The sequence below is a fragment of the Caloenas nicobarica genome, chromosome 7 (assembly GCF_036013445.1).
Source record: "Caloenas nicobarica isolate bCalNic1 chromosome 7, bCalNic1.hap1, whole genome shotgun sequence".
In the NCBI taxonomy this organism is placed as follows: Eukaryota; Metazoa; Chordata; class Aves; order Columbiformes; family Columbidae; genus Caloenas; species Caloenas nicobarica.
The window spans coordinates 20,478,244-20,505,529 of record NC_088251.1 but is presented as its reverse complement, the minus strand read 5'-3'; the positions used below and the strand labels follow the sequence as shown (position 1 = coordinate 20,505,529).

Sequence of the window (27,286 nt, the reverse complement as noted above, 5' to 3'; positions counted from 1 at the left end):
CACAGTGACCTGCGGGGACTTATTAATATGTTCTTTTCCTTTGCTATGTGCCTTTTACCACCTTGTATCACTCACACATTTATATATATGAAACCAACACCCTCCTATTTTTAAATTGCCGCTGAATTTGATCTAGACCCTTTCCCTTAGAAGACACATTCACAGTTGTGCATTTGAGCTGCTGTATTTGAGCTTGCTTGCAGCAGACCCACTGACACGCAAACCTTGTTTTTGCATCTGATGTGTTAGCATGTGATACGTCTAATAGCACCCTGACAGCAAGACACCACTTTGGAGCTGACAGGCTGCTAACTTTTTAAGCTGACACTCAGCTGTAATGAAGAACATGACTGTTCCTAGTCATTTTTCAGGGCAAAGTAGTTCATCTGAAGCCCTGCTGTGGCTTCAGCAAACCTCAAATGAATTTAGAAACCAAAATGAATTTAGAAAAACTGAGTCAGTACAGGTAACAGGAGGCAAGGATGGATCTGATCGCTTCCCCTCATGTCCTCGGAAGAGGCAAGAACAGCAGGTTGAGTCCCCTGTTCTGTTCCCTCCAGCACCCTGCCTTGCCGCAGTTCAGCGACGAGTTTTCAACCGGGGAGTGTTTGTTGTGTGGACACGTGAGCCCAGCCCCGAGGCTGGCGCACACAGCAGCTGCATGTGCTCAGGACTGGCACAGGTCCTCTAACTGCAGGGACAAAAAAAAGAGCAGCAGGAGGAGGAACGGGATGGCAGGAAAATATGCCTCTTAAAATGTCACGCACCATTTTAGCTCTCACCTTCAAACACTCGTGTTGCATCACTTGAGGCACAAGGCACAACAGAGCAAAGGAAGGGCAGTGGCCATCATCACCCCTGAATTAGGGCCCTTGTGCTTAGCATTGCTTAAGGACACTGAAAGTTGTTTTTAAAATAAAATCAAAGAGGAAATTTCTGCCAGAGTAGTGATGTTTGGATAAAATCAAATGCACCTGCAAAACACTTAACTGCAGTGAAAATACAGGAGTTATAAAGACTTAAAATTTCCCTTCATATTTAGACAATGTATCTAAATAAAAATATTTTTGTTTAGTCCTTCCTTGGCACATATTACTTTTAAATTATGACATATGTGATGGGACAAAATGACCAACGAGAACTGGTAGTACTTTTTTCTGGTTCTCCTTTGAGGAAAGCATAGGACACCATAGCAAAGTGCTGTGTCAGTACCCATTCTGGGACACTGCTCAGAGGCAGAACAAAGCCTCTGAGAAATGGAGCCTCCCGCTTAACTTATTTCCTAGCCTGGCATCCATTTTTTATTATCACCATTTCCTCCTGCTCTCCACCTCCAAGTTAGACCCAATTTAGTAGATAATTCTAGACATTCCTATTCAACACGGTCCCCTGGCAGGAAATGAGTGCCCCATTTTTCAGATTTAAAAAAAAGGCAAACTAAGCATTTTCTCAGAATATATGCTCATTGCTCTCTTACCCATTCTAAATCCATGCATACACTTTCTTGCATCAGCCATCCTATCACCTGCCTTCTGAGCCAGGCTGCCAAAGACAAATTTAAGGTGGATGAGTAGTCAATTTATCTGCAAGAATGAAGTCTCAATGGGTAATTGAACTCATCTACTCATAAGACTTAAAAAGGAAGAAAACTGGTTTTAGATATGATGCTATGTATCAGCAATGGAGTCATAATATGTTTCAGTAGTCTTACCATGCCAAAAGTATTCTGACTAAACAGTAAAAATATTGTATGACATAACAACGGCTCAGAGAATTCTACAGTAGTTGGGCTATAGGTTATTGGAGCGTACATAGTGTGGTATATCTGTAAGTCTCCTTTCCCTCCTTGCTCTAGTCTTGCTCTAGGTTCCTTGTTTTAGATCTTTGACCATATGACTCTTTTGATAAGACACGAAAACATCATCATTCAGCTGTGAAGCTTATACCAATATTAATCTGCAGGGAAAGTAGTAGATTTGCTCAGCTGGTCTGCTGAACCACTTCTTCCATAAGCAATACAGACAGATAAAATAAATATTAGGCAACACTTCTTGAAACTATCACAGGTTGTTTATGGTGTTTCTTTTCAGCATTGCAACAGATTGGTGTTGGTTATCGCCATGCAAACTGATTGAATTGTATTGGCACTGAAGTACAGAAACCCACGTATTCAATAGAACCTCATGCTCCGTTAAATTTGTGCAAACCACTGTGGCTGTGGGGATGATGCACAGTGAAAATAGAAAGTGAGAACATCCCACTGAATGGCTTGCTTTCTAAGGATCTCCTTGCCCCATCAAGAAAAGACTGGTAGTAGGAGTTTCAAGTGGGAGTTTCTACCCTTGTTATTACTTGCATTGTAAGGGTTACACGCTGACTGTGGTAACATTGTTCAGGGAAAGATCTTCAGGAGTATAATTACTCTTTCAATTTCATATGGATAAAGAAAGGAAATGATCCTAAGAACACAAGACCTCAAAGACCCATGAAAAGCAAGAGGAATAACTCAGTTAACTTAGCCGAGAACCTATCATTAGAAATGTCAGCTGGCAAATCATGGCAGGGACCTTCTATATTTATATGGTAACAAGTTATTCATCACTTCACACTAGTTCAATGTGCTTCCACTGGAGTAGGTCTCATGTTTTTTTCAGAAAATCTGCAGTTTCACTAGGCATAGTTCTTTTTAATCAACATTGCATCCAACTCTAATAGGCTTACACAGTTTAAACAAAATACAGATTCATGCCTTATTTTGATAAAAATGTTAGTAAGAAGGTTTTGCTAATTTCAACAAACTGATGTAGAAAATAAAAAATTAATAATAATAATAATAATAATAATAATAATAATAATAATAATAATAATAATAATAATAATAATAATAATAATAATAATAATAATAATAATAATAATAATAATAAAAATATGTCTGAGTTCAGGAAGCTCCCTGCCTTGGACAGAACAACCTTTACCTGCAAGAGGGATTCATTTGCCTTCATTTTTGTACATGGCTATCATAAAAAAACAGGGCACAAGCATGAGCCTGGAATGCTATTTACAAAAGTTATAGTGTGGTATAGGCTATATTATGTATTTTTAAAGTTCTACATGCCATTAAAAAAAACAGGGGCAAAACTAATGCTATACTACCTGTAAAGCTTATAACAAGGGATGCTAGAAGTAGGACATACTAGAACAGACCTAACATACCTGTGAGACTAAGGCTGATCTAGACCCTTTGATTTAGAACAAGATCAATGACAGAACACATGGGCACGCTCCTGTGCACAGCATCTTTTTATAGAGATTTCACAGTAGTCAAGAGTACGTTTAGACTTGTGATGCTTTAGGATGTAGCATATGAATCAGCAATCTTGTTTTTTGGATGAACAGATAATGAATCATCACTTCTCTTCCTCTATCTGTATTTCCGTTGTGTTACATAAAAGGGCCAGGTATACGATTTTATTTTCTGGTATTATATCTGCAGGGCACTCATAACCTGATTTTGGACCTAGCAGCCCTGATAACAAGGTGTCATTTCTAAAACAGAGACATTCCATTGACCAACACCCCAACACGCTTTCAACGTTACTGTGCTATGACTAGCAGAGAAGTTTCTGCTTAAATACCTTCTTTGCGGGATGTTCCAATAAAGACTGTATGAATTATCAGTATTGCTATTATCTGGAAAAGCCAAATGTGTAATGCATGATAGCATTAATAAAATGGATACATCATTTCTACGCTACCATTTTTATACAGAGCCAGAATTTATTTTCTATCATGCTCGCGGTCTTTATGACTACACTGAGAAAAAAGCTACAAATGGAGCAACTTTCCTTTCCTTTGGGGGACGGAGAATTTAAGAAAGTTAGCATTCTGGGTTGGATGGAAACAGATTTATTAAGCTTTATTTTGGAAATATTTTGCTTCCCTCCCTTACTCCCAAAGAAGAGAATCACAACTTCCTCTCCCAATACAGCCAGTCGATATGGCCAGGCACTTGCTGGCGCAGGAGAGCGCCTGCTGCTGCCCTGTCGACAGCCTGCAAACTGCCTTGACTGGAATCCTCTCTCAGTCTCACCTGTCTGAGCTATGCAGTTTTGCATATGTAAATATACCGCAGAGAAATATATAGGCATATGAAAAAGGATCAGGAACTTTAGAAAAGGTTTTCCCTGCCCCAGGAAAATGACATGAACGCCACGCCACCCATGCCATGTGCTATTTTCTGTCTAATCTCATTCTCTGGGAAGGGATCCCTGGTAGAACTCCTTGCTAACGGCAAAGAGAAAGGGGTTTTGTTGTTGTGTGGTACTACTATTAAGTTATGTTTCCAAGAAAAACTCTGATGCACATTTATTCCTTTAAACATTTCAATTTTGTAACAAAGAAAAATTTCGAACTACTTATGGTTAAGAGAAGCTTTTTCCTTTTCACTAATCTGGGAATAAAAACATATTTCCTTTTCCTATTCAACACATTTGGTGCTTTCTCCTTCAAACAAAAGTCCTCAAATAACTCCTTATACCCTTAAATAGCACCTTATGACTAGCAAATATCTGTTAGTGTCACTGTGGTGAGATCTACACTTTTGCAGTAGAGTGCAAGTTAGATGAAGTTAATGCATGAACTGTGTTTCGCTCAATGAACAAGGTTAATCCAGTTGCCTGGTTAACAAAAAGTGGCTAAAAAGAACTAGCCAGCAAGGACGTGTATGGCTTAGAGTAACATTTGAGCAGCCTTGGATAGTTTAAAGCAAATTTTTGTTGGTGTGGTGTAGGAACAGCATGGTGAAAGAGCAGCTGTGATTTTTTGCATTAGATGCCTTTTTAATGGGCTTCAGAAAGAAAAACTGAAAGGTTGTCAGCCTGAATACTTAAATGAGATGAGGTAAAGTAGTAAAGAAAATCTTAGTGGCTTTTGCTAAGCTAACAGGGCAATAAGCCTTGGGTAAAAGATTAAGAAAGTGGAAGTGTGGTGAACCAGTATAATAGACTTGGAGCCAGAAGGGATGAGAAGGTAAAATATAAATCGACAGCATCAGAAGTCACACAACCAAAATGAATTAAAAGAAGAGACAGGAAGATGGAAGCAGCAACATGTGGAAATAAAGGTGTGGAAGATCTTAAGATGTAGTGTTGGAGCAAAAGCCTCCAAAGAGTTTGAAGTTGACCTATCCATGGCAGCAAGCAAGCAAATGGTTTATGTACCAGCATTTTGGGGAAAACTTTTTTTTTTTTAATTTTACAGATAAATGTCAACAGGTGTCATTTGGAAATGGAGGCAGATGTTAAAAGTCCTGAAGGCCTAAGAGAAGGATTGCAATAGTGTGTGTACAGAAGTGCAATATCCCTTCCATAGATGATGGTAATCATATATGAGAGAATGATTTCCAAAACGACCAGATTTTGCACAAAGAGTGATAAAAAGATAATCCCCCAACCCACAAATAAAAAGTATCTTAACTGTATGCCAAAATATTGATAACTGCTGTTTCCCAAACAAACCAAACAGCAACCTATACAAAGGCTTTGCTACAGAAAAGAAAGAAATTCTGCTTATGTTCTGTTTATAAGAGAACACCATGGATGTTGTTTAAAATCCTGAAATAAAGGCCAAGGGAAGTGATCATTCCCCTTCATGGGGCACTTGTGAGGTTGTATCTGGAGAACTGTGTCCGATTTTGGGTCCCTCAACAGGAATATCTCATGGACTAACCGGGGTGAAAGCAGCGGAGGGTCACCAAGACAATTAGGAGACTGGAACGTGCTGCACAAGGTGAGGCTGAGGGAGCTGAGTTTGCCTAACTCGCAGAAGAACAGGCTAAGCAGCAGTGGGTCAGAGTGCAGCCTCCTGCTACTGGAAGAGGGAGCAGAGAGAAGATGGAGCCAGACTTTCCCTCGAGATGTACAGCAAAAGGAAAAAAGGCAGCAGTCATGTGTGGCAGCAAAGGAATTCCAGATAGATCAATGGAAAAAATTACAAGAGTGGTTAAGCATGGGCACAGGTTGCCTGGAGAAGCTGAGGACTCTCTGTCCTTGGGGGTATTAAAAGCTCACCTGGACAAGCAACCTGAGCAGCCAGATCTGACTTCAAAGCTAGTCCTGTTTTGAGGAGGAGACTGGTCTCTTGCAACCTCTGTTATTCTATGACTGTAATTGTCCAGAGAAGCATGCAAGATTTTTCTCATTGATTAAGTCCATTTTAAAGATTGCAAAACTTATTGTAAGCATTATTCCATATATGGAGAAAGCACATTTTGACAGTAAACTCTCTGTGTTCCAGGAAGCAGCATCCAAGAAGAACCAAAGGAAACCAATTTATTGCAAATATGTTATTTAGGCCACAGATCTTTCTACACTCAGAGGCCCTAACTACTTCCCCTCCCACTGCAGGATGAAACAAGACTGATGCTGTTATGGTACTTCGATTTAAGAGCTTAATTCTTTCCAGCAAACCTAAAAATGAAATAAATCTCTGCATGAAATTTGACCTCTGTGAAACTGGGGAAATATACATGTATCTGTTGTGCATCCTAAAAGGATAACTAGGTAAGATCCTGGGAAACTCTAATTTTATGGCTGAAGTGATTAGAAATCAGGCTAAATCTGAAAGAGAAAAGGTTCATTCATCTCTTAGACCTATGCCATATGGGAGATTTTTCCCCCACATAGCAAATCCAAGAAAAACTTGACACAGAATTTCGCTGGACTGATTTCCAAGCCCTGTTCTTCCCTTGTGATACGTAAGAAAAAAAAAGAAACTTGTAAGAGAACCTGAAGTACAGGAATGGATCATGTCTCTTGGGTGGCAGAACAAGAAAAAGAGCATTATTCAGACCCTTCAAAGGCTTCTAAAAACTCTGGGTAAACATATTGCAGATGTTAGCTGGGCTGCTGTCAGATATAGCAATGCTCATTCAGGACAAAAGTTTTCATTCAGGTCTTATGGAAGTCGTAATCATATTGAAAAATCACGTGGCTCCTGCAAGGCTGTAAGGAATTGTTCACATGTGGATAAAGAAATCACATTTTTGCTTGAAAGATTGCAAAGAACTAGAATACTTCCCATGTAGCTCATGGAAACGTCTACTCAACCAACATTTCCTTGTTCACACAGGATTAAACATAAACCCAATTGCACAAAGCAGCATTTCACTTACTGTTTCCTTTAGAAAAGACTACTGATCAGCAGAGGTAATTCCTCCACCTAGGCCTAGGAAAAAGACTAGAGAATAAACACCAATTACATATACATAACAAAATGCTTTTTGCCACAGAATCTCAAGATTCAACCTTCTTGGGTGTGTGGTTAAAAAAACCCCCCACAAACAACCAAACAAAAAAACCCAACCACTGAACAGAAAAATAATGAGAAAAGCAACGTAGTTGCAAAAAATACTGAAATACTGAACTTCTTTCAGACATCTAGGAGGGCCTTTGCATTATCAAAAAACTGGTCTGCATTCATAAGCCAGATCTATACTCATGTATAGAACATATGTATGTGTTTTGTTTGTTTGTTTGTTTTTTCCCTCTGCACTTTTGTGAATGCTTCATTGGTAATTTGGGTTATTCCAAGAATGAATACCTAGATTCATGTTCTTCCTTCTTTCAGTTTTTCTTTCCCTTCTTACTCTAAGTAGCAGTAGTTTATAAGTAACACGGTATTGTCTTTATTTTCTGTTGCTTACGACATACAACCGAAGAAATTATACTTTTAAAAAATGTGCTGCATTTTGCACAAAAGGTATTTAAGGGAATCTTGCTCAAAATTTCCTGAATTTAATATAATCACATTATGCAAAACATTTGAGCAACCTGAGATACATTTTCTTGCCTTTTCTAAGTCAGTTGTTTCAGAGAGCAATGCACTTCTCTTGCACTATACATTTCCAAAGTGATGACTCATCTACCATCAACTAATCCGTCATTAATCAGACTTAATAAGATTAGACATTTTAAATCAATTTCAATCTTCTAAATCAGTACAAAGCTTTCAGTTTCTAGAAATGCCTTAAATTTAAATGTCTTTGAATTTAACCTTACGAAGTTCTGAGATCCAGTTCTGGCAAGAACCTTTGTTATTGACTTTAAAAGAACCAGACCTGGACCCCCTGGCAGTGCTTAAAGAATTAGGCCTACATTGTCTCCTGGTGAGACTGATTATCCTTATAATTGCTGCAAAAGAGCATCAACCCCATCCATCTTTGCATAATCTCTCGGTGAGTTTGGCTGCATGCCACTTGTCCCTTTCTCTAGGGGATGGGTGTATTCTGCCGGGCAGATCTGAAAAAAGGCCCAGTTTCTACAAGCAAGCTGCAAGTGGGCAGGAAAGGGATCTACTGTCCTGTCAAAGTCTGAGTTTTCAAACATTGACTAACAGTGAAATACCTGGAAAAGTTAAGCATTTCTGAAAACTCACTATTCCCATCTCCAACACTACGTCATTTTGCCTTTTCCAAATGTTTCATTGTATTTTTTACCTTCTTTTCTTCAGAGTTAAAAGTCTATTCCAAAAGCAACATATCCCAAATAAACATGGTTTGGCAGCAATTTCATCCTGAATGATACCAACAAAAAATTATCTCAGAGTTTCCCAAAACATAGCAGTATCATCATGATAAAGAACAGTTTTGTGGGCACTGGAATCCTTTTTTTTCCAGACTTTCTGTGATTTGTCTCTTAACAAATGGTCACATGTGACTGATGTCCTCTTGGTGAGGAGATCCCAAAGGCCGGAGCATGTTAGGTCTGGTTGAACCATGAGGAATTGGGTAATAAAAATTCTAAAAATATTAAAAACTTATATGTTCCTCATATAGAATGTGTCAGCGCTGAAGAAATCCCTGAAACAACAATGGAGTTTCCCAGGACAAGTTTCCTCAGTATATATCCATAACCATCAGGAATTCCTAAAGTTCATCAAAGGGCTCTGAGAAGCAAGTAAAGATAATAACCTTGTGCTAAGACTAAATAAGACTTCTGCTCCCTGTATTTCATCAGATAACTCACCGATTTTATTTTTTCTGAGACTCACAGGCTCAACTTGGTTTGGACTTCACTAGCCTTGCTGTGTACCTGAATAATTACTATTTGCATTGCAGTCACATTCATATAAACCTGCTGCCCAACTTCATAGATAATACACACTTACAAAGGTTAGTTTTAGTAGCAGAGAATGAATATTGAATAGAAGAACTCCATTCTAGAAAAAAAAAAAGGCTGGTGTAAACCTTGTGTGACAGCACTGTCCTCTGACCTAATGGGCCATGTCTGTCTATTATCACAGATAATCTTTCACTAAAGCTCTGCTTCATTCACAGGTGTTGAGCGATGCTGCAGGAACCAAACATGTGCCAGCCAAAAGAAGGTGGATGCTTTATGTTTTCTAGTAACCCCGGTATTTTGCCTTTGGCCTAGTAATTGATTTTAGTCTCAAGCCCAAAATAAAATAAAGTACTTCCCTGTTAAATGGCATACTGCAACTGCATCGAGCTATAATAGCACTGCCCTCCCATCCTGCAAACAGCAAGAGTTTTTCAAGGGATGCATTACTATGCAAGTGAAATGGAGGTTTATATTTTTTTCTCTCTGGACCTTTTTCCTGTAAATGCGGTTGTGACTTAGCTTTGCTCTGAGAACATGCTTGCTTATCTTTGCTTCAAAAGGCTTCAGTTAAATGCCAAAGGCCGTTCAATTCTTTCTATATCCTCAACTGCAACATATCTCCTTTCTTCCCTCCTGAGCTGTGGAGAACTGCAAAGAGCCACAGCATCCTGAAAGTAATAAAGTCCAAGTAAACCACAAAAACCTTGTTTAATTACTCAGTTTCAGAACACAGACTGAAAAAAATCAGCTCTTTCATTCTACTCTGCCATAAAATGACCAGAGCCAACAAACGACCAAAGCAGTGCATTGCTGCCTGATAGCTGACAGAAAGGCACAATCACTCATTATCTGCACTCAGAGCTGCTGATTGAAAAGTGTTGGTTAATATAGACAGGTGAAGAACACTGAGACCCGCAGGGTTGTCCACATATAAAAGCATTCACTGTGGAGCTAATAGTATATATTTGTCTTTGAACAGAACAGTGTGAACCCAAATGCCTGCTTGTCACCCAGCAACCTCAGTGAACTCCTTGCAAAGTGAGCCTGTGCCTTACATTGCCTCTGGATCATAATCTAGGCTGCAAACTATTTTTTAAAACATACATTTAAAGTTTACCAAAACTATGGTGAATATACTAAAACTATATTTAATGTAGCTGACTTGTTGCAATTAGCTTCTTACATTTCAGTTTCAATGATTTCAGAAAAGGACAAAGAATTAGCCTAGGTGGTCAGTCTGGGTTTCCTTGTTACAGAAGCAGTTGGAGGTACAACCCCCCTATGATGTGGCTTGATTTTATAAACAACGCTGCCTCTTCCTACATATGTATATATCTATTATTGCCATTGCTTCGATGTGCACCTACAAATGTCAGGAAAGCTGATATGGCACAAAGTGCTATCAAATGCACAGTAAAACAATGATTTTTTCCTCTGGTGGTCCCCTTTTAGCAGCCCTATTTGAAAGGTAAGACAGACGGATCTACATTTTTAAGCTGCCGATGACAGGAGAGCTGCTGAACCAAAATAACTGGAAACCCGAGTCCTCTATAAAAAGAGCAACTAGGGAGCCATCATTGACAGTGCAAACTGGTGTGCTACCTCAGGTAACCCCAGCAGTTTGCCTCGATGCAGACGCGTCTCCTCGGATGAGGAAAGAGTTGCCCTGGCTCTGCACAACGTGCTCTGCTTGTATTGGCAACCGGAAACTGCAACACCACTCTGCGGCCATGAACGTGCTCCAGGTTACCAAGTAGGCATGAAGCTGCTGTATCCAGTCCATATTTACTGACTTGGGCAATGATCTGCCTGTGAAAGGCTCTGTATCTCACTAGTGGTTTTTTGCTAAGTATATCACCTTAAATAATCTTTCATAATGTTTTCAGAGTTGGGCAAAACAGGTATTTTAACACAACAGGAACAAAATGTTTTACAGCAACAAACAGTGCAATGAGCTACTGCACAGTAGCAGAAGTGTGTGTAGCAAAAGCCTGGGGATGAGTCCTTTTGTGCAGGCTTCAGGCATGGAATAAAATATTTTTCCAGGTCTTATTTAATGCCTGCCCATAGGTAGTGTGATATAGCAGCCCCAGGTGCTGCACATGCTCCCAAATAACGCAGCAGCCCAGCTAAGTGGTGCTATGGGGGAAGCTGCATGGAGAAAGATTTGAGTAGCACAGGCTCATAAAACTTCTCTAGAGTTATTCACTCATTTTTTTTATAACAGGGAAATAGAGGAGATCTGGTAAGTGTCAGCCATGTGCTCAGTCCTCCCTTATGCCCATGGGGGCTGTTGGGCCCTGCTTACTGCTGCCAGGCAGGCAGCTGGGGCTGGAAGTATTTGTAGCTCTCCTAAAGAGAAATAAAGCCCTTGCAGCTAGCAAGGTTTCCGAAGCATAGGTATTGTTTTCTAGCACTTTCCCTAGGCAAACAATGAGAATATATCATCTACCTTTCAGGAGGAGCTAGCAGTCACCAAGAGATAAGGAAGATAGAGATGGGAAAGGAGACGAAGAGGATGTGAGAAGCAGGGATGCGACTGCAGAAGTGGAGGACCAGGGAAGGTCAACCTGCATAACTGGTGCCAGGGAACGGAGCAGTACTTTCCAAAACCTTGTCTGCATTGCCAGTTAGTACTTCAGGCTTCATCTGTGTGACACTTAGTGACATATACTGGCATCAAAGGCAGAAACTTCAGTCACCAAGGCTCTGAGCTAAGAAACTGAAGTCTTACTGTCCCATGAATACTCTCATTATACGTACAGAGACAGCGTACCGATGCGCGTGCCATGCATCAGTCAGCAGAAGTCTTCCCTCTCTAGCTCTTTCATGATTGTTTTTTCTCTCTGCTTCTGTGTATCTTGAGTACAAAATGGAGGTGTCCTTGTTACCAACCTCTATGCTCACACACTATCTCCTAATAAATTCTCACACATTGCAGTGGAGCTTTTCTTTTTTGCTCGCAAACCAAGAACAGAAAAATAATTTGTGTGAGCCAGAAAAATCCTGTAACATCTGTTCATCACTGTAAGCCCCCTTTGCTTCACGTAGAGCACAGGACTTCCTGCTGTTCATTTGTGCATGGTCCCATCCACTGGTACAAAATACGATGTCAGAAAAGTACAGTTCACAGACTCCATATCACATCTTATACGGTGACTGCAAGTCATCTTTTGTACTTGGGAAAGAGCAGATGGGCCAGCAAGAACGTGACAGTAAAACTGTTGATCCACAGAAGACCCACAGGGCCAGTCAGCAGACAGAGCAGAATCTTTGAAGAGCAGTAACTGGGGGATTGACCTTCTCTGGGCGACTCATAGCCTGCAGAAGACAGCACACTGCCGTCCATGGGCTGTCCACCTCTCCAGCATCTGCAAGGGCTTAGCAGCCTTGTGGATCCTGTGCAAGGGGCCTTCTGGGAGGCAGGACGCAGCAGTAACACGGCATCGCTATGGCTAACGCTGCAGAGGCGGCGTTCTACCAATTTTTGTCATTTTGCTCTAGAAACAGGCAACAGACATAATGTGGGAACTACAGCAAGGCCTGTCGCATCTTCAGACAGCGCACAGATCATCGTGTGTGGGAGGTGAAAAGCCATCAGTACTGTTCAAATTAAATGTCCAAAAGTAGTTTTTCACTGAGGACAAGGACAGTTGTATTCCAGGATGACAGATTTCTGGCCCTGTCAACATGATCTTACAACGAAGGGCTGCAGCTCCTTTTCAACAAAGCTGACAGTCTAAAATTTCAACTGGGTATTACTTTTGTTCCATTAGTCCTTTAGCAGTGACTTGAAACAGCCCTAGTTTGACAGGTGAAACAATATCCACTTCACACGGAAATCCCACGTAGCAAACCCCTGTTTGCTTTCCAGCTGCTTGAGAAGGCAGGTGTTTGAGAAAACCCACTTTGATTCTCCTGCCTGCCTTCCAGCTGCTCTGTTGAGGCCTCATCTCCTGCCTTTCTGAAGGAAGACAAGAGGGTAAGGCAGAGTGTTGGCTCAAGTTCCTGCAGTGCTGTAGCTCCCTGCTCTCTCTGGCCCAGGTCAGGCAGACTGATTCCTCACAGAGAAGGGTCTGCTGGGCTACCCCTTCGAAACACTTGCAAGTAAGACATGAGAACCCTGAAAATACCACGACTAAGTTCCCTTGGCCATAAGTAGGCAATACAATAGGGCACTGAGCCTTGGCCCAGGGTGGGAGAAGATAGAAAAAAAGAAGGGGAAAAAAAAAAAAAAAGGAAAAAAGAAAATAAGAAAAGAGAAAAAAATGGGGAAAAGGAAAATAAGGAGAAAATGGGAAAAGGAGAAAAAGAGATTAAAAAAAAGAGATTAAAAAAAAGAGGGGAAAAAAAAAGGTGGGAAAAAAAGGAAAAAGAAAAAGGTGACGGCGGGTGCCGCTGGGCGGGGGTCGGCACACGGCGCTCCGCAGGCCGCCGCACGACCGGGACACGCGAAGCGGCAGCGGCGTCCCCGGCCGCGCACACCCAGCGCATCGGGCCGCACCCCCGCGGGGCCGGGGCCGCCCCTTGGCCGCCCGCCGCGGGAAGGGCCCATAAAGGCGGCGGCGCGGGCGGGGCGCGGAACGGCCCCGAGAGCGGCAGCGGCGGCGCGGCCCCATGCACTGCAGCAGGTAAGCGCCGCCCGCCCCGGACAGCGCCCACGGCCGCGCGTTGCCCCCCTGCCCGCTTTGGCTCTGCCTTTCCAGGTGCGCTCCTGCGGGCCCGCGGAAGCAGCCGCCATCGGGCGTCAGCCTTAAGGAGAATAAAGCTTTAGAACCTGCCGTGCTCTCCTCTCCTCTCCTCTCCTCCCCTCCTGCGCTTTTACAGGTCCTGCAAAAGCGTCCTTCTGCTTGTGCGGTGCCTGCTCATACTGCTGAGCCTGCCTCGTCTTTTGCTGGCAATTCATTTTTGCCTCTTGTAGCAGCCTGCCTTGTTCAGGTTATGTTGTTAGGGTGTTTTTCGTTGTTGTTTTTTGTTGCTTTGTTTTTTTTTTTTTTTTTTCCTCCTCCTCGCTCATTTTTTGATACTACAAAAGCTTAGGAGCAGTTGTCCCAGGAGCTGGTCACAGAAGTTGCAGAGAGTATTTTTGAAGCCTTAGTTCTTTTCCTATTAAAGCAAAGCACAACTTGATTAATTTGACACTGGTACTCTCCTCATCCTACTTATTATGACGAATACTGTCACAATAAAAAAAAGCAAGGAGAAGAGTTACGAGACCAGCACAGATTCTGCTTTTTTGGCAGGACTCTGGAATACCAGTGAGAACCCTGGGAAGGAGAAAGCCATTTATTTAAGTGACAAAGCAAATGCTCTGGCTTCCCATGACTCAACAAAAATCCACATTTCCAGCAAGGACTGCATCCTTCTCAGAAGGGATGTGCTGCAGTTGAAGCCCCTTCTTACAAATATTCAAGGTAACAGGCTTTGAAGGGGCTGTGCTCTTGCATAGTAATTGTGATTTTCATCATCTGAGAGGGAGGGTTATGAATAAACATTTACAAATAAAGCTGTAGTGTTCTTGTTGAATACTTGCAGTAGGTTTTTGGCATGGACTTTGGGGATTATAAAAAGATTGTTTTAAGACAGTTCTTAAAACATGATGAAGTGAAAAAAAATTGTGTCATCCCCTTTTTTTTTTTTTGTCCTATTCACTCAGCAGTCAATGTTAACAGTGCAAAAGAGCTCAGTTACCTACACCCGGGTTAATAGCTCCTAGAAAGTATTTCCAAAGGTACTTTAGTATTTTTATTCATCTGAATTAACCAAAACCAGAGTTCCTAACAAATGCATTTATGGTTGTTCAGAGCCACAGGGTGGTTCTGCATCAAGGTACATAGCCTCCCATTTGATGCCGTGATGGGACAGGTGACTTCCTTAATATAGTGCTGTCTCTCTGCTCAGAGATGAAGCAGCTGATCCAGCTTGCTGGAATTTTAAGACCTGGCTCAGAGTCTCTGAAAGGGAAACTAAAGTGGATGAGTACTTCCACTGGATCTGTTTTACTGGTTAGTTTGATATTCTTTTCTGTGTTTTTGGGGAAATGTGCTTAATTAGCTGTCACTGAAATCTATTTTTCAGAGGTTCAGAAAAAAACAAACAAACAAGACTACATTTGAATTGAAAGAGTTAAGAATCAGCAAGAAATGATGGAATGGTCTCACCCTAGTTCCTTAGCTTGAGCTGTCTATTTTAATTTAGGCTGCATTACTTAAGGCCATGCAAAGATGAGGCCATGAATAATTGAGACAACAGATGAAGCAAATATGCGTTCTTAAGAAGCTTCTTACCCGATGTAACAAATAACAACATCCTGTCTTTCTGCTCCTTTCAGAATGATACAGATCTTGGATCCGAGACCCTTGCCAAGCTCCATCATGCCTGTGGACATGGCCATGAGAATTTGCTTAGCCCATTCTCCACCACTGAAGACCTTTCTCAGCCCCCATGAGGACTGCCAAAGAAACAACTTCGTGAACAGATTCAAACCTCTCAGACCATGTCTTCATGTGAAACGTGACTCTGAAGCTCAGAAGAATGACTGGAATCACTCAGCAGCCCGAGCCAAGAAGCGAGTTGTGTTTGCAGACTCAAAGGGGCTGTCTCTGACAGCAATACACACCTTCTCTGAGTTCCAGGAGCACCCTGGTTGGGATCTTCAGTTTGACCTCTTAGGCATTGAAAACATAACATCTGGCCTAAAGCTACATGAGGAGAAAAACTTGATTCTGGGTTTCCCTCGGCCCTCAGCTGACTACCTGGACTTCAGGAACCGCCTGCAGAAGAACTTGGTCTGCCTGGAGAACTGCACCCTGCAAGAGAAAGTGCTGTCAGGCACTGTGAAAGTAAAAAATGTGAGCTTTGAAAAAAAGGTTCAGGTTCGAATTACCTTTGATACATGGAAGACCTACACGGACACTGAGTGTATATACATGAACAATGTTTACAGCGATTCTGAAAATGACACCTTCTCATTTAGCATTGACTTGCCTCCTGCCATTTCCTCAGAAGACAAGATAGAGTTTTGTGTTTCTTACCAAAGTGGAGATCACACCTTCTGGGACAATAACGAGGGTCAGAATTATAAGATTCTCCATGCAGAGTGGAAGCCCGATGGTGTTCAAATACCATCGGCCAAGAAAGACTGTGTAGATCTTCAAACTCCAAGGAGAGGACAAGACAGAGAGCCTGACCAACTAGGCAGTCCGAGGCTGTCTGGTGGTCTCTTTCCCCAGTGGCAGAGCTTGGGTCAGATTGAAAATTCATCACCATATTGGTGATGAATACTAGCAAGGAAGCATCCTTCCGTTTGGCAACAGAGCAGTGTTAGTTTTCTGGTTCACATAGTACACACCAAAACCACCTGGCAGGTTGTGTTGGCTGCCTGAACAAATCCAGATTCACTAGCCTCTGGGACTCATTAAACCATATTATGCTACTGAAGTTCTTAGCCAAACCTTATCCTTGGAAGGAAAGAAAACCACGACAAAACCCATGTGTATGCCATCAACTATAGAAATAGCATGCCTGTATCTTAAGTATACACTGCTTGCTTTTTGCTCTCAACTCTCCTGAGTCACTGGGAAAGAGACTCTTGTGAGAAAGTATGGAAGGCAGCAGTATCTTAGCAAACTGTAGTAACTGCATGTGCACTGCGTGTGCACGAAGATGTTACATGAACAGAACATCACAATTCACTTTGAGGTGATGCTGTCAGGATGGAGGCTTGCTGTGACCCTCTACGTGCTTGTAGCAGAGGCTGATAGGAATGCATGGCTAGGATTTGTGGCTTCAGTACAGGTTAAGAACTTTGGAGAGGGTAATGGAAAGTGGGGAAAGGGAAGAGGTAGGATGTGCTGTATAACTTGGAGATGTACAATGTTCTAATTTCTTCCTTCCAAACCCGGACTTCTAAATCCCAGAAAAAGTTCTACGGGATGCAGAAGAGAATACAGAAGATGATGCAAAATGAGTAGTGGAAGTGACAGCTGCTTTGGGAAGACACCTCTGTCCTCATTGGCTTTGTAAATGTGTCTTGCATTTGAGAACAAATCTAACCTTGGCTTCGTCATCCTACTCACTTAGCAAGCAGATGGTCACCTTTTAATGTTAGAAGAAATATGTGCCTTTAAAAAAAATTTTAAAACCACCTTATATGCCAAAAAATTGGGTTAGAGGAGAAAGCAGAAAAAGTGATCTGTAAACTTCCTAGTCTGTGGCAGCATTAGATTATTTGACTCATGACCTGATCTAGTTTTACAGCATCTGATGGTTGAGTATCCTGCTCCCTATTGTAAAGTTGGTAACGACTTTTCACAAATGTGTAACATAGGCAAGGTCCTTCATATTGAAGACAGTGAATTCGCTACCTTTTGCGAAAGCTAATTTCTTCAAAAGAGAAGGGTTGCTACTAGTTTTTTCTAGACTGAATATAGGCTTGCACATAAATAGAAAACTGCTCTGTTTTATTGTACCTCATTTTCTGAAGTGTTTTTTTTTTAGACTTCAGTAAATTAATGTATATTTTGTATCTATATGCTTATAATTTAGCTCTCTGAGCTGTCAAACTGTACAGGTGATCCGTGTTTCATGAAAGACTAGTATTAGAAATCGTCAAATACATACTCAGCAAGTGTGAATACCGGCACACCTTTTAGCTGTACAGAAATGGTGTTAACATAAAAATATAAATCACATTTTTGCTCATTGCTAAGAGGTATAATATCCCAAGTCTGAAGCTACTTGCAGTGCAGCGAGACAAAAAATACTAAGGTGAAATAAGCCTCCTCCCCAATTGCACTTTTTCCCTACATAACCCTTGCTGTTATGTGTAAACTAGCCATTTTAAGAATAAACTGTGTTTTGATACACCTGGTTCTTACTGTGTCAGCTCAATCTATTCAATCTCAGTCTATTTTCTCAACATCTTTAAACAGCTTCAGTTGTGATACAAGGTACAACCAGTTTGTTCTGTGCTATGGGATGTTGCTAAAGCTGGCTATGGCATGGTAACTAGGTCAGCAGCTGGCATTACCCTGAAGATTAAATCCAAGCTCTTCACTAAATGAGAAGTCCTCAAAAGTATTTGCCCTAAGATTTCTGTAGTTTAAAACCCCCCTGTATCTCACCAAATTTAACTGGAGTATTTTGCTTTGACAGATTCTGTCAGGGATCTTGCTGTGCCACAGGCAAGTCTGTCTGACAGGAGTCTGTCTTAATCCGATGGCCAGACTTACCTGCCGAGCTATAGCATATGTGATGCTTGCATGGGTGCATCAAGACAGCAGCGCTTATTGTCTTCTGGCTGACTTTCACCTGGTACTTAGCTTGTTACAGTGCTGTTTGGGGCACTGGGAGGATGGATTCTCCTCTCACACCCAGGAACCCAGCTGAACTGCCTTCAGTAGCAAACAATACTCTGCAAAATAAAGTATCTGTCTTTGAGCCAGCCATTCACCTTGACACTGCAGCACAGACCTACCCTTGCAGTTACTTAGAACGGAGAAAATGGTATGTTGTTTCCCAAGGACCCTAGTCCCTGAGGGGCAGAGCATTTCATACACCTCTGCTTCTCCTAGGTGGCAATTTAGATGAGCACAGAGTAAAAACAGATTAGCCAGCACCAGCTGCACACCAGATACTTTATATGGGATTTCTTAATACATCAACTCAGTGACAAGACACAGTTTAGTTCAATCTGTTGCACACAAAGTCACAGGTTTCCCAGCAAGAAATCTAGTTTTAATTATGAAAAAGCAACTCCTGAAAGGCAAATAACAACACGGCACCGACAGCATGTTTCTGATCTGTGGAATGAATTTAGAGCTTCCACAATGCAAAACCTGCACTGGACACAGAGCTCTCCTTTCTCCAGCACCATCTACCAATCTCAAATTCTACCAAGTACTACGCTGCGTCTTACTGCACAGGAGTTCTAATGATATATGCTGCATCTACCACCTCCCTGCTACAGAGGAAAAAAAAAAAAAAAGTGGACTGAAAAGAGATTTGTAACTTAAGTGGATCGAAGGCTCCTCTGCCTCAAGGTGGGACTTTGCTTTGGCAAACTATACACAAAGCTGCTGGGTAGAGCAGAAGCCTCCTAATATGAGGAAAAGTATCATCTCATATCCTCCAGCCAAGTTTTGTAACCAGCCATCACAACAGAAAATGCTTACTTGTCCACCTCTTGATCAAGACATAAATCATTTAAAAACACAAGATGACAAGTTCCTTTGACCAAGCTTTGGCTTTAAGCCAGTTTCATTGCAAAGATGCCTTGCAAGACCTTATTTGCCCAGCAGAGAGGCGATGTGGTGCTGCAGTGTCGCTCAGCAGCTCTAAAGCCTTCCCTCAGTCAAGAGAGAACGGATTTCTCCTTTCTCCACGCCTTACCAAAGCTATGCAGTTTCACTCCTTCCTCTTTTAAAACACAGCTTGTGTTTAACACTAAAGCTCACCTCCATCAAAAATGTCACAGGCTCCTAGAGGAAGGTATTAGCAACACTAACATATATTAACTGGAAAAAAAATTAGTCTTATGAATGTGTTTATCAGACACTGAAAAAAGCAGTGTGTCCCTTGGGAAACTGTCTTAGCCCACAGGATTCAAACATACATGTTGCTCTTTCAGGCACACCCTGTTCAAAAACTGAAGGTATAAAGCAGATGCAGTCCTAGGAAGAGAGTTTGCAAACCTATAGCATCATCTCATTCCCTTAGGAAGTCACTTTTCCAGCTGCATTGTGGATTTGTATTTCCACCACTAAGGTGACAGAGTGGGTGATTAGATTCACTCCTGTACCTCTGTAGGTCTGAGGTGTCTAACTTTCAGTTATAGCCTATGGGTGACACAGTTCTTACAGACTTTATTCTTCAAACATAAGTGTTTCAAGTTGGGTTCCTGATAACTGTATTCCCTTTTGTAATACTAGGCCTAGCTTCACCATGCAAAATTAAATTGAAATTTGATGGTGTTTCATATTAACAAAGATCTGCCACCCTGGAAAGTCAGCATCATATTTCCTGAGAACATAATTAGAATTTTCATAGGCAATTAGTGAATGGCTTTTTCTGTAATTATATATATCTAAACAAATTATGACAATTTATATGGTAAATCTGATAAATTAGTGGTAATATGGTAGATGTTATAGTATTTACATATATATAAAGGAACGACCCCCATCTCCCTTAACACTTCAGAGCTTTAAAATGAAATGTAAACAGGAATAAAATGTTCCAGTGAGGCCAAAATAAAAGAAAGGCTTCCCTAAATCCTCTTGAGAGGCCTCTACTCCTCTTTCAGGAATCACCCATACTTCAGCCATTTCTGACTGGCATTTGCTTAACTTGATCTTACAGCCCTCCAGCAATGGATGCTCCACAAGCTTTCCAGTTTTTCTTTCTTCTTCTTACCTTAAAAGAGGCTCCTGAGGTCTTAGCCTAATTAAAATTAAGCTCCTAAAGACTTGTTTTATTCTGCATAGATAAGAAGAGGAAACTACTGCTTTCTTTTTGCAATAGGCTGTAAGAGCTTAAGAGCAAAGAACAGCTTTCTTTCCTCTCCTCACATCCCTTCTCTGCTACATAATACTTCATTTCATGAAAAACAGCTATTTTGGTTTTTCATCCTTGTTTGGAAATGAACCTGTTAGACCTCTGGATTTTCCTTAAGGCAGAAATATCACTCTCAGCTAGCTCCGGTAAAAGCCTTGCGGTGTCATCCTCAACTTCACCAGTGAAAACTTAGCTCCGTACCCATCTTTCATTGCTCAACTGACTTCATCTGTCTCATACAATAAGGCTTCAGGAATGTATGTATGATTTCTGTAGTGCTCAATAGACTGTCTGTGAAGCTTATGACAGCCGGGCAGATTGAATCAGTGATGCGCTTCACTGATGATTTATTCTAAGGATGGCATTTCCTCCATTAAAAACATTCATCTTTTTCCCTGCTCCTGCTCCCTGTATTGCGAACTGCTTCTAACACTCCAGCCTTTGTTTATCTCCTTCCTGGACTAGTCATTAAGTTGGTCAGCTTTCAGTTCTTCCATGTGGAGAAGTGTTTTCTGCTTCAGCGACACAATTCGTGCAAGCTTGATAGGATTTGTGCAGGAAAGGCAGACTGACTTTTGTTTTTGCAGTGTTCCCTGCAGGTGGCCCAGTGTTGATGTTGGTAAGTGCATGTTTCAAACAGTAAGGTAGAAAATATCAGGGTTAATTGTGGTGAGGCAAATGCAGCACTCTAGACCCGCTCAGTTGCTGATAATTTTGTAAGACACTCTAGGCATTGCAGTGCACTGAATGTATAGGAGTTGTGTACATTCCTTACATCTGCACATGGGAAAAAAAATAAGGCTGCTAAACAGCTAAAGACAGGGCGTTCTGACAGGAGTGACTGTCAGTGAGGTTATGGTTATGATAAGTTAGCAGCCAGAACTGATTCAGGGGAAGGGAATAAGCACTGAACAAGCAATCAAACATAGTATACCAGAAACTGGAAGTCTGCAAGAGAAGAAACTGGTCTACAGTTTACTATACTGTAAAAGGAATAAATTGGGAAAAATAAAATTAAAATTATTTGCATCAAATGTGGTATTGGGAAAATACCTCTGCTATCTCTTAATATTTCAGATCATTGTAGTATTCTAGATGCTTTTGGACTTGCAGCATCTTGCACCTTGCTTTTAGGAACAAAATGAGGGTGGCTGCTGCTGCACACTTGACTGGGCAGCAATGGGACTGGTATGGCAATGACCCTCTCTTGCAGCAATGGTAAAACAAAAACCAGAAAGCTTCATACATCACAACTCCTGCCCTAAATAGCCCCTTCTTCCCCCAGTTGCACATACAACTGTAGTTAACCATGAACTGTAAAGTCAAAAGCAAATAGCCGAATTTCTTTTTTGAAAGAACGTGTCTCACTGATATACCTTTGAGAAAATATTGTTTTAACAGGCAGATTCATAGTATGCAGCAAGTATCATTAACTGAAATCAGGGAAAGCTCAGGGTGAGGTGTTTTTGTGTGCGTGTTCGTGTTTTGGGGGTTTTTAAAGGCTTTTCTTTGCAAGGCATAGCTTTTGTCTCCTGCCTTCCCACTCACAATCTCCCTACAGTTTTCCATGCCCAGAGCTAATTCAACATCTAACCGGGAAACAGATAGGTTCTGAAAGCATCCAGCTGCCTTCCTTTAACCCAGCAGTTACAATAGAATTTATAGAGATTTACAAAAAAACCCCAAACCTCGAACACAAAACCACAACACACCAAATAAACAAGCAAAAAGCCTAGTTCTATTCCTTAATTTAAAGTTAATTACATACTGCAGTCCATCCAGCCAGGTCAGGTCAAGAATATTATGGTACAGCACAGACCTCTCTGACTTGGTTCTGAGCACCATAACAGATCCACTGACCTCAGGAAAACAGATGCATCCATGAACTCAGAATACAGCCACAACCATTAACTATTCTCACCTCCTCTACCCATAAAAACCTCGGGCTACGCACTGATGCAGTCCAAAAACATGCAGGAGTTGCAGAGTTTGACAGGTGCAGTGAAAGATAATTTTTTGTGTTCAGGTGACAATCATATATCAAACATCAATACCCTTCAAACTCTCCATCTAGCAAAGGTGAGTGATGTCAGAGCTCCTAACATTTTTTGCTGCACTTCATTGTTCCCTTCGAAGAGTCCTACCCTCCCTTTTGCCCTCAAACGTGCACAGTCAAAACTAGCACATGGTCTCCCTGTCTGCAACTATCACCTTGGCAGCTGCACCAGCAAAACCGTTTACCCTTTGCTCTGCATTAGGAAGTCAGGAAACATTAACTTCCAAGCCATTCTTCCCAGCCTTAGAACCTTTTTTTTTTTTTTAATCAGGCTATAAGATCCTCCTTTTCTTACCTGACATAATCTTCTGAAAGACCAGGTGTCTCAGTTGCTGGACAGTATCACTTTCAGAGGTCTGACATTGCCTTTGCTCAGGAAGGACGTCAGGGCAGCATATAATCCCGGTACACAGGAATAGCCTGCTGGTGGAAAGCAGAACCCAGCATTTGAGATGAAAATGGTTAGAACCACTCACAGATCTCCAGGACAAGAGCTAAAATCCACCTCTACCAGCAGGAGATGGCAATGATCCTTTAGGAATAGGTGTTATTGCTGAAGTAAATCTTCTGCAGGCCTGATGTCAGCCTGGGAGCGGTGGGTTAGAGCCGAGTGCTGCATTAGCAGCAGCTGAGAAAATGGGAGCAGCAGATGCAGATTGTAAGGCACGCATGGTGGTTATTTGCTAAATAACTGAATGTCATTCATTCCCCTCCAAATCAAACCTTTACCAAGCTAGAGAAAAACAAAAGGGACATTTCTCAGGCCCCTGTCTCAGCATCCTAATTGTACTGGGACCAGTTGCCCAGCTTTTTACATCGGCTCATGTGAAAGCACAAGGTCAAGGCACCACTGAAGAAATAGTTGGGTCTGTGCTGAATGCAGTGTGGACCCTGATAGAGTAACAGGGTGGGTACAGGGTGTTTCTGCTCAGCTGGAAGTGAGAGTGATGGGGCAATACAGTCTGTGATGCGTAAGGGTGAAGGCTCTGCTCCTCTATTTCAAAATCCACGAGCAGCTGAATACTGAAGAACTTGACTCTGATATTCATTCTAGATAGTAATTAGGAAAACATAGTATTTTGATATTTTCAGTGGACTGCAAATGTCAAATATGTTCTTATTCTTAAGATCAGTTACATAAATAACATTGCATTTTATTCTATCCAGTGAAAAATATGCTGCTTCTTAAGTATAAAATGTCATACAAATGCTACAAGTGTGCATTCTGGGCAAGTGCAGGTTAAGGTGTCACGTAGTCATAACCTCAAGCAGCTAACTGACAGCGGAGGTTGTGCTGGATTTCTCCTCCTCACACTTCAGTCATTATTCAGAGAAGGAAAAAAAGAGAGTTGAAGTCTGTTTCTGAGATCCCATCTTGCTAGCTAGTTATTAGAGCTCACATCTTACTCCTGCCGGCCCCAGGAGGTTGCCCTGGGCATACACCTGAGCTGAGTCCAGGGTCACGGTGGCTGTGAAGCCGCTCGCTCTGGCAGGTGTGAGTCTGTCTTGTCTCTTGGGGTAATACGGGAAAGAATTACTTTCTGTCAGCATGACGGTGATGGGAAAAGAGAAGCCTGTGCAAGTCATTTTAAACAATCAGTCACCTTCCCTGGGCTAAAAGCTCCTTAGAGAAGGCAAGATTTTACCTTTTAGGATCTATGGTTCACAGGTATGTTCTAATGCCTTCCTCAGCCACTGGTGAACATAGGGCAGCAGTACCTTTACAAGGAACAATTAGGCAAAGACGTATATTTATAGTTAATTATCATGTTAGGGCAGCAAGAGCAGAGCAAAGTGATTCCAAATGCAAAATACTGCCTCCCCTTCCTTTTCTGTATGGATTATATTATCCCCTCTGGCATTTGCTTATTCCTCTTGGGAGCCTTTTCAAAGCGTTCTCAGCTCTGGGATTTAATGCCTGGCATCACTGACATGCGAAATTAAAAATGTAAAGCACATTTGCCACCTTCCGTTTTTAGATCAGCAACAGAGAAAATGGTCCTTTGCCTGCATGTAAAGCCGGGAGGGCCCAAGGGATGCAGCTGCAGTGCGAGTGGAGAGGCAGGAGGAGAGCCCATGGTGGGGCAGCCCAGGGAGAGGGGGGCAAAAGTCCCTCTGGAGCTACAGGAGCAACCGGAGGAGAGGGAAGCTATGGATAAAAGCTCCATCAAATGCTCATTGCTACATGTGATCTGGCACGGAAACCTGTTGAAGCGTTATTTCAGGAGACAAATATTTTTGTCTATAGCCCTTTGGCCAGGAAAAGGACTAGGTTTTAGCTTGATATCTGCAGTTGTTAGCAATTAGAGTGGTTTGACAAAATATAGTAAAAAAGCGTCAGTTTTACTGGATGGTCCTGATGTACAAAACTAAAAATCTTTTATTAAAAAAAAATACAGAGAATGGGAAGTGTGTTTTCTCCACTCATGATGGAACATTATTAACAGCTCTAGCATTTGTTTTCTAAAGTGGCCTACAGACATTTTCCAGACACCATTCTACCTGTTTTCCAATTTGTCTTATTTACTGAGTATTTTTTAAACCCTCAAGGCATAGCTATTAAAGCAGTACTTACAAAAATGGTCTCTCGTAACACTTTTGGAGGGTCTTCTCAGACAGCAGGTTTACCATTGCTGCAGCAAGACTAGAAACCAGTATGAATTTCTAATAATTTACCTTTATTTTTATACTCTTCCTTTGGTAAAGAGAGCAAAGTAATTCATAGGCACATAACCTGTGGTTTACGTGCCACAGGGGCATTTGGCACTGGTTTAAAATAATCTTGAGACCGTGGTGGACTTTTTTTTCATCCATGGTTTCAATTTTTGTCAGAGCAACTTCTTGCCTTTCCTGCTCTGAGTCACAAGTTTGTGCAGAACAGCATGGGAGCCCCGGTGGTATTTTACATAAGGGTTTATTTGTGCGCCTTTATAGAGACAAATCTGCACAGTGGCTGGTAATGTATTTTTTCCAAATGATATTAAATTCTGGCCTCTTGCAAGTAACTTTTCGTATTACTACGAGTTTGCTGGTTTTGTGACTACACAACAGACTCAGTCTGGCTTTGCTGGTGAGGGAGAAGTATCTGTAGGGCAATTCCTCTTGAACGAAAGCCAGTCTTGCCAGAGTGACTTTGGTCCATTATCGTACAGCATCTTCTGTTCTCCAAAGGGCATTCCTTTTCAACACTGCGAGCCCACATGGTTTCCCAGACAGCATGGATTTCACTTCACATAATGGTGCAAATTAAGCGTCTCCATCCTTCAATAAATTTGGGATGTGTGTGACTACCTCTCAAACTGGCAAGCAGCACTAAAGTGAAATAGGACAGAAGATGGACTGGAGTCCCTGGATATTTTCCACCATCCGGTCCGTAGCGCTTGCTGTAGCTGCTCACTTCCCACGCTGGCTGCCAAGCAGAGCCCGGCCAGCTCCAGACACAGGGCTAAGGGGACAGCTGGGTCAATGAGGGCTGAGCTGCAGCTTGGCGCTGCTAAAGGAAATATTCCTCTGCCCTAAGGAGACACAGAAATAGTTGTACTGCCAGCATCTGCTTCCTCTTAAACATCTCTTTTACTCCTTCATTTGACAGATGGACCAGTGATGGGGAGATGAGTGCTGAGAGCCTCAGGCTAATTTCACTGATTTGGAAACATAACTGAGAAATACATATATTTTTATCCCTTTCTATTTTCACAGGGGTTTTACTTCTTTCATTCAGCAAAGGCCAGTGCTACAAATCAAATTTGAATTTTGTTTATCAAGAGTGGAGTAGAAGACAGAGGTGTGAAGGTGTGACTGATCTAAACCATTTCGCCCATTTTCATGTTTCTGCAGGCTTGCCGAATATTTCAAACAGAATTAACAAATATATTCTTAGTGCAAAGACTGCTTTCAGAATAGAAGGAGCTATTTTTGATTTCCAGCTGGATTTCCCATCCTACACCGAATGTTCTGCAAATAGTTAAGATTTCTCTCTGATAGCCCTCGGTTTTGTTGGTTAGGCGACACAGTAATTCTGCCATCGTGCTTGCCTCTCTTCCTGGGCTCCCTATAATTTTTCCTCTCATGCACCCCCAATTCCTAAACTTGCAGCAGAGTTATTCTCACCTTATGCCCTACCTGAAATTCACAGGCTGCATGTGCTAAGTGTGAGTCAGCAGCAATTACACTTTGCCTTTAGGAAAGACAGTGGTGAAGGAACTGAAAGTGATTCAGCAGAACACTTCATTAGCAATATCACTCTGGAAGTCATCACACTTGAGTCATCAGGTCCAAGTTTCACAGTCATGGGCGATCGTGTAACAGATAGTTATCCTAAAGGTTTTCTGTAGTAGCCCGAAATACGCTATCCCATTATGCTCACAGGCTGCAAATTAAAGCACTATGAAGGGCAGGGATGGCCTCTAAGTGCTCTAAGCAATTTCAGATCTGTCTACCCTGTCAAAAGTTCTCTTGATTCTCACAAAACACAGCACTGTAGATAGAAATCAGTTTATTCTGATGAGTCAGTGCTCATAGTACTATCCTGGCACAACTGAGGCACTGGCAATTA

At 41.7% G+C, this 27,286-nt stretch overlaps 1 protein-coding gene across 3 annotated transcripts; it reads left to right on the top strand.

The window, feature by feature from the left end:
- The first annotated feature begins 13,709 nt into the window (after nucleotides 1–13,709).
- Nucleotides 13,710–17,984, top strand: PPP1R3C (protein phosphatase 1 regulatory subunit 3C). 3 transcript variants are annotated; one of them, XM_065639423.1, is made up of 3 exons: nucleotides 13,726–13,750; nucleotides 14,363–14,533; nucleotides 15,451–17,984. In XM_065639423.1, the coding sequence occupies exon 3, from the start codon at nucleotides 15,452–15,454 to the stop codon at nucleotides 16,394–16,396; it is 945 nt and encodes a 314-aa protein (XP_065495495.1). In that variant the 5' UTR covers nucleotides 13,726–13,750; nucleotides 14,363–14,533; nucleotide 15,451; the 3' UTR covers nucleotides 16,397–17,984. The 3 variants fall into 3 exon arrangements, with proteins under 3 accessions (XP_065495494.1, XP_065495495.1, XP_065495496.1); XM_065639422.1 differs by lacking the exon at nucleotides 14,363–14,533 and having other exon boundaries at nucleotides 13,710–13,750; XM_065639424.1 differs by lacking the exons at nucleotides 13,726–13,750; nucleotides 14,363–14,533 and adding an exon at nucleotides 13,753–13,825.
- The last annotated feature ends 9,302 nt before the right edge of the window (nucleotides 17,985–27,286 follow it).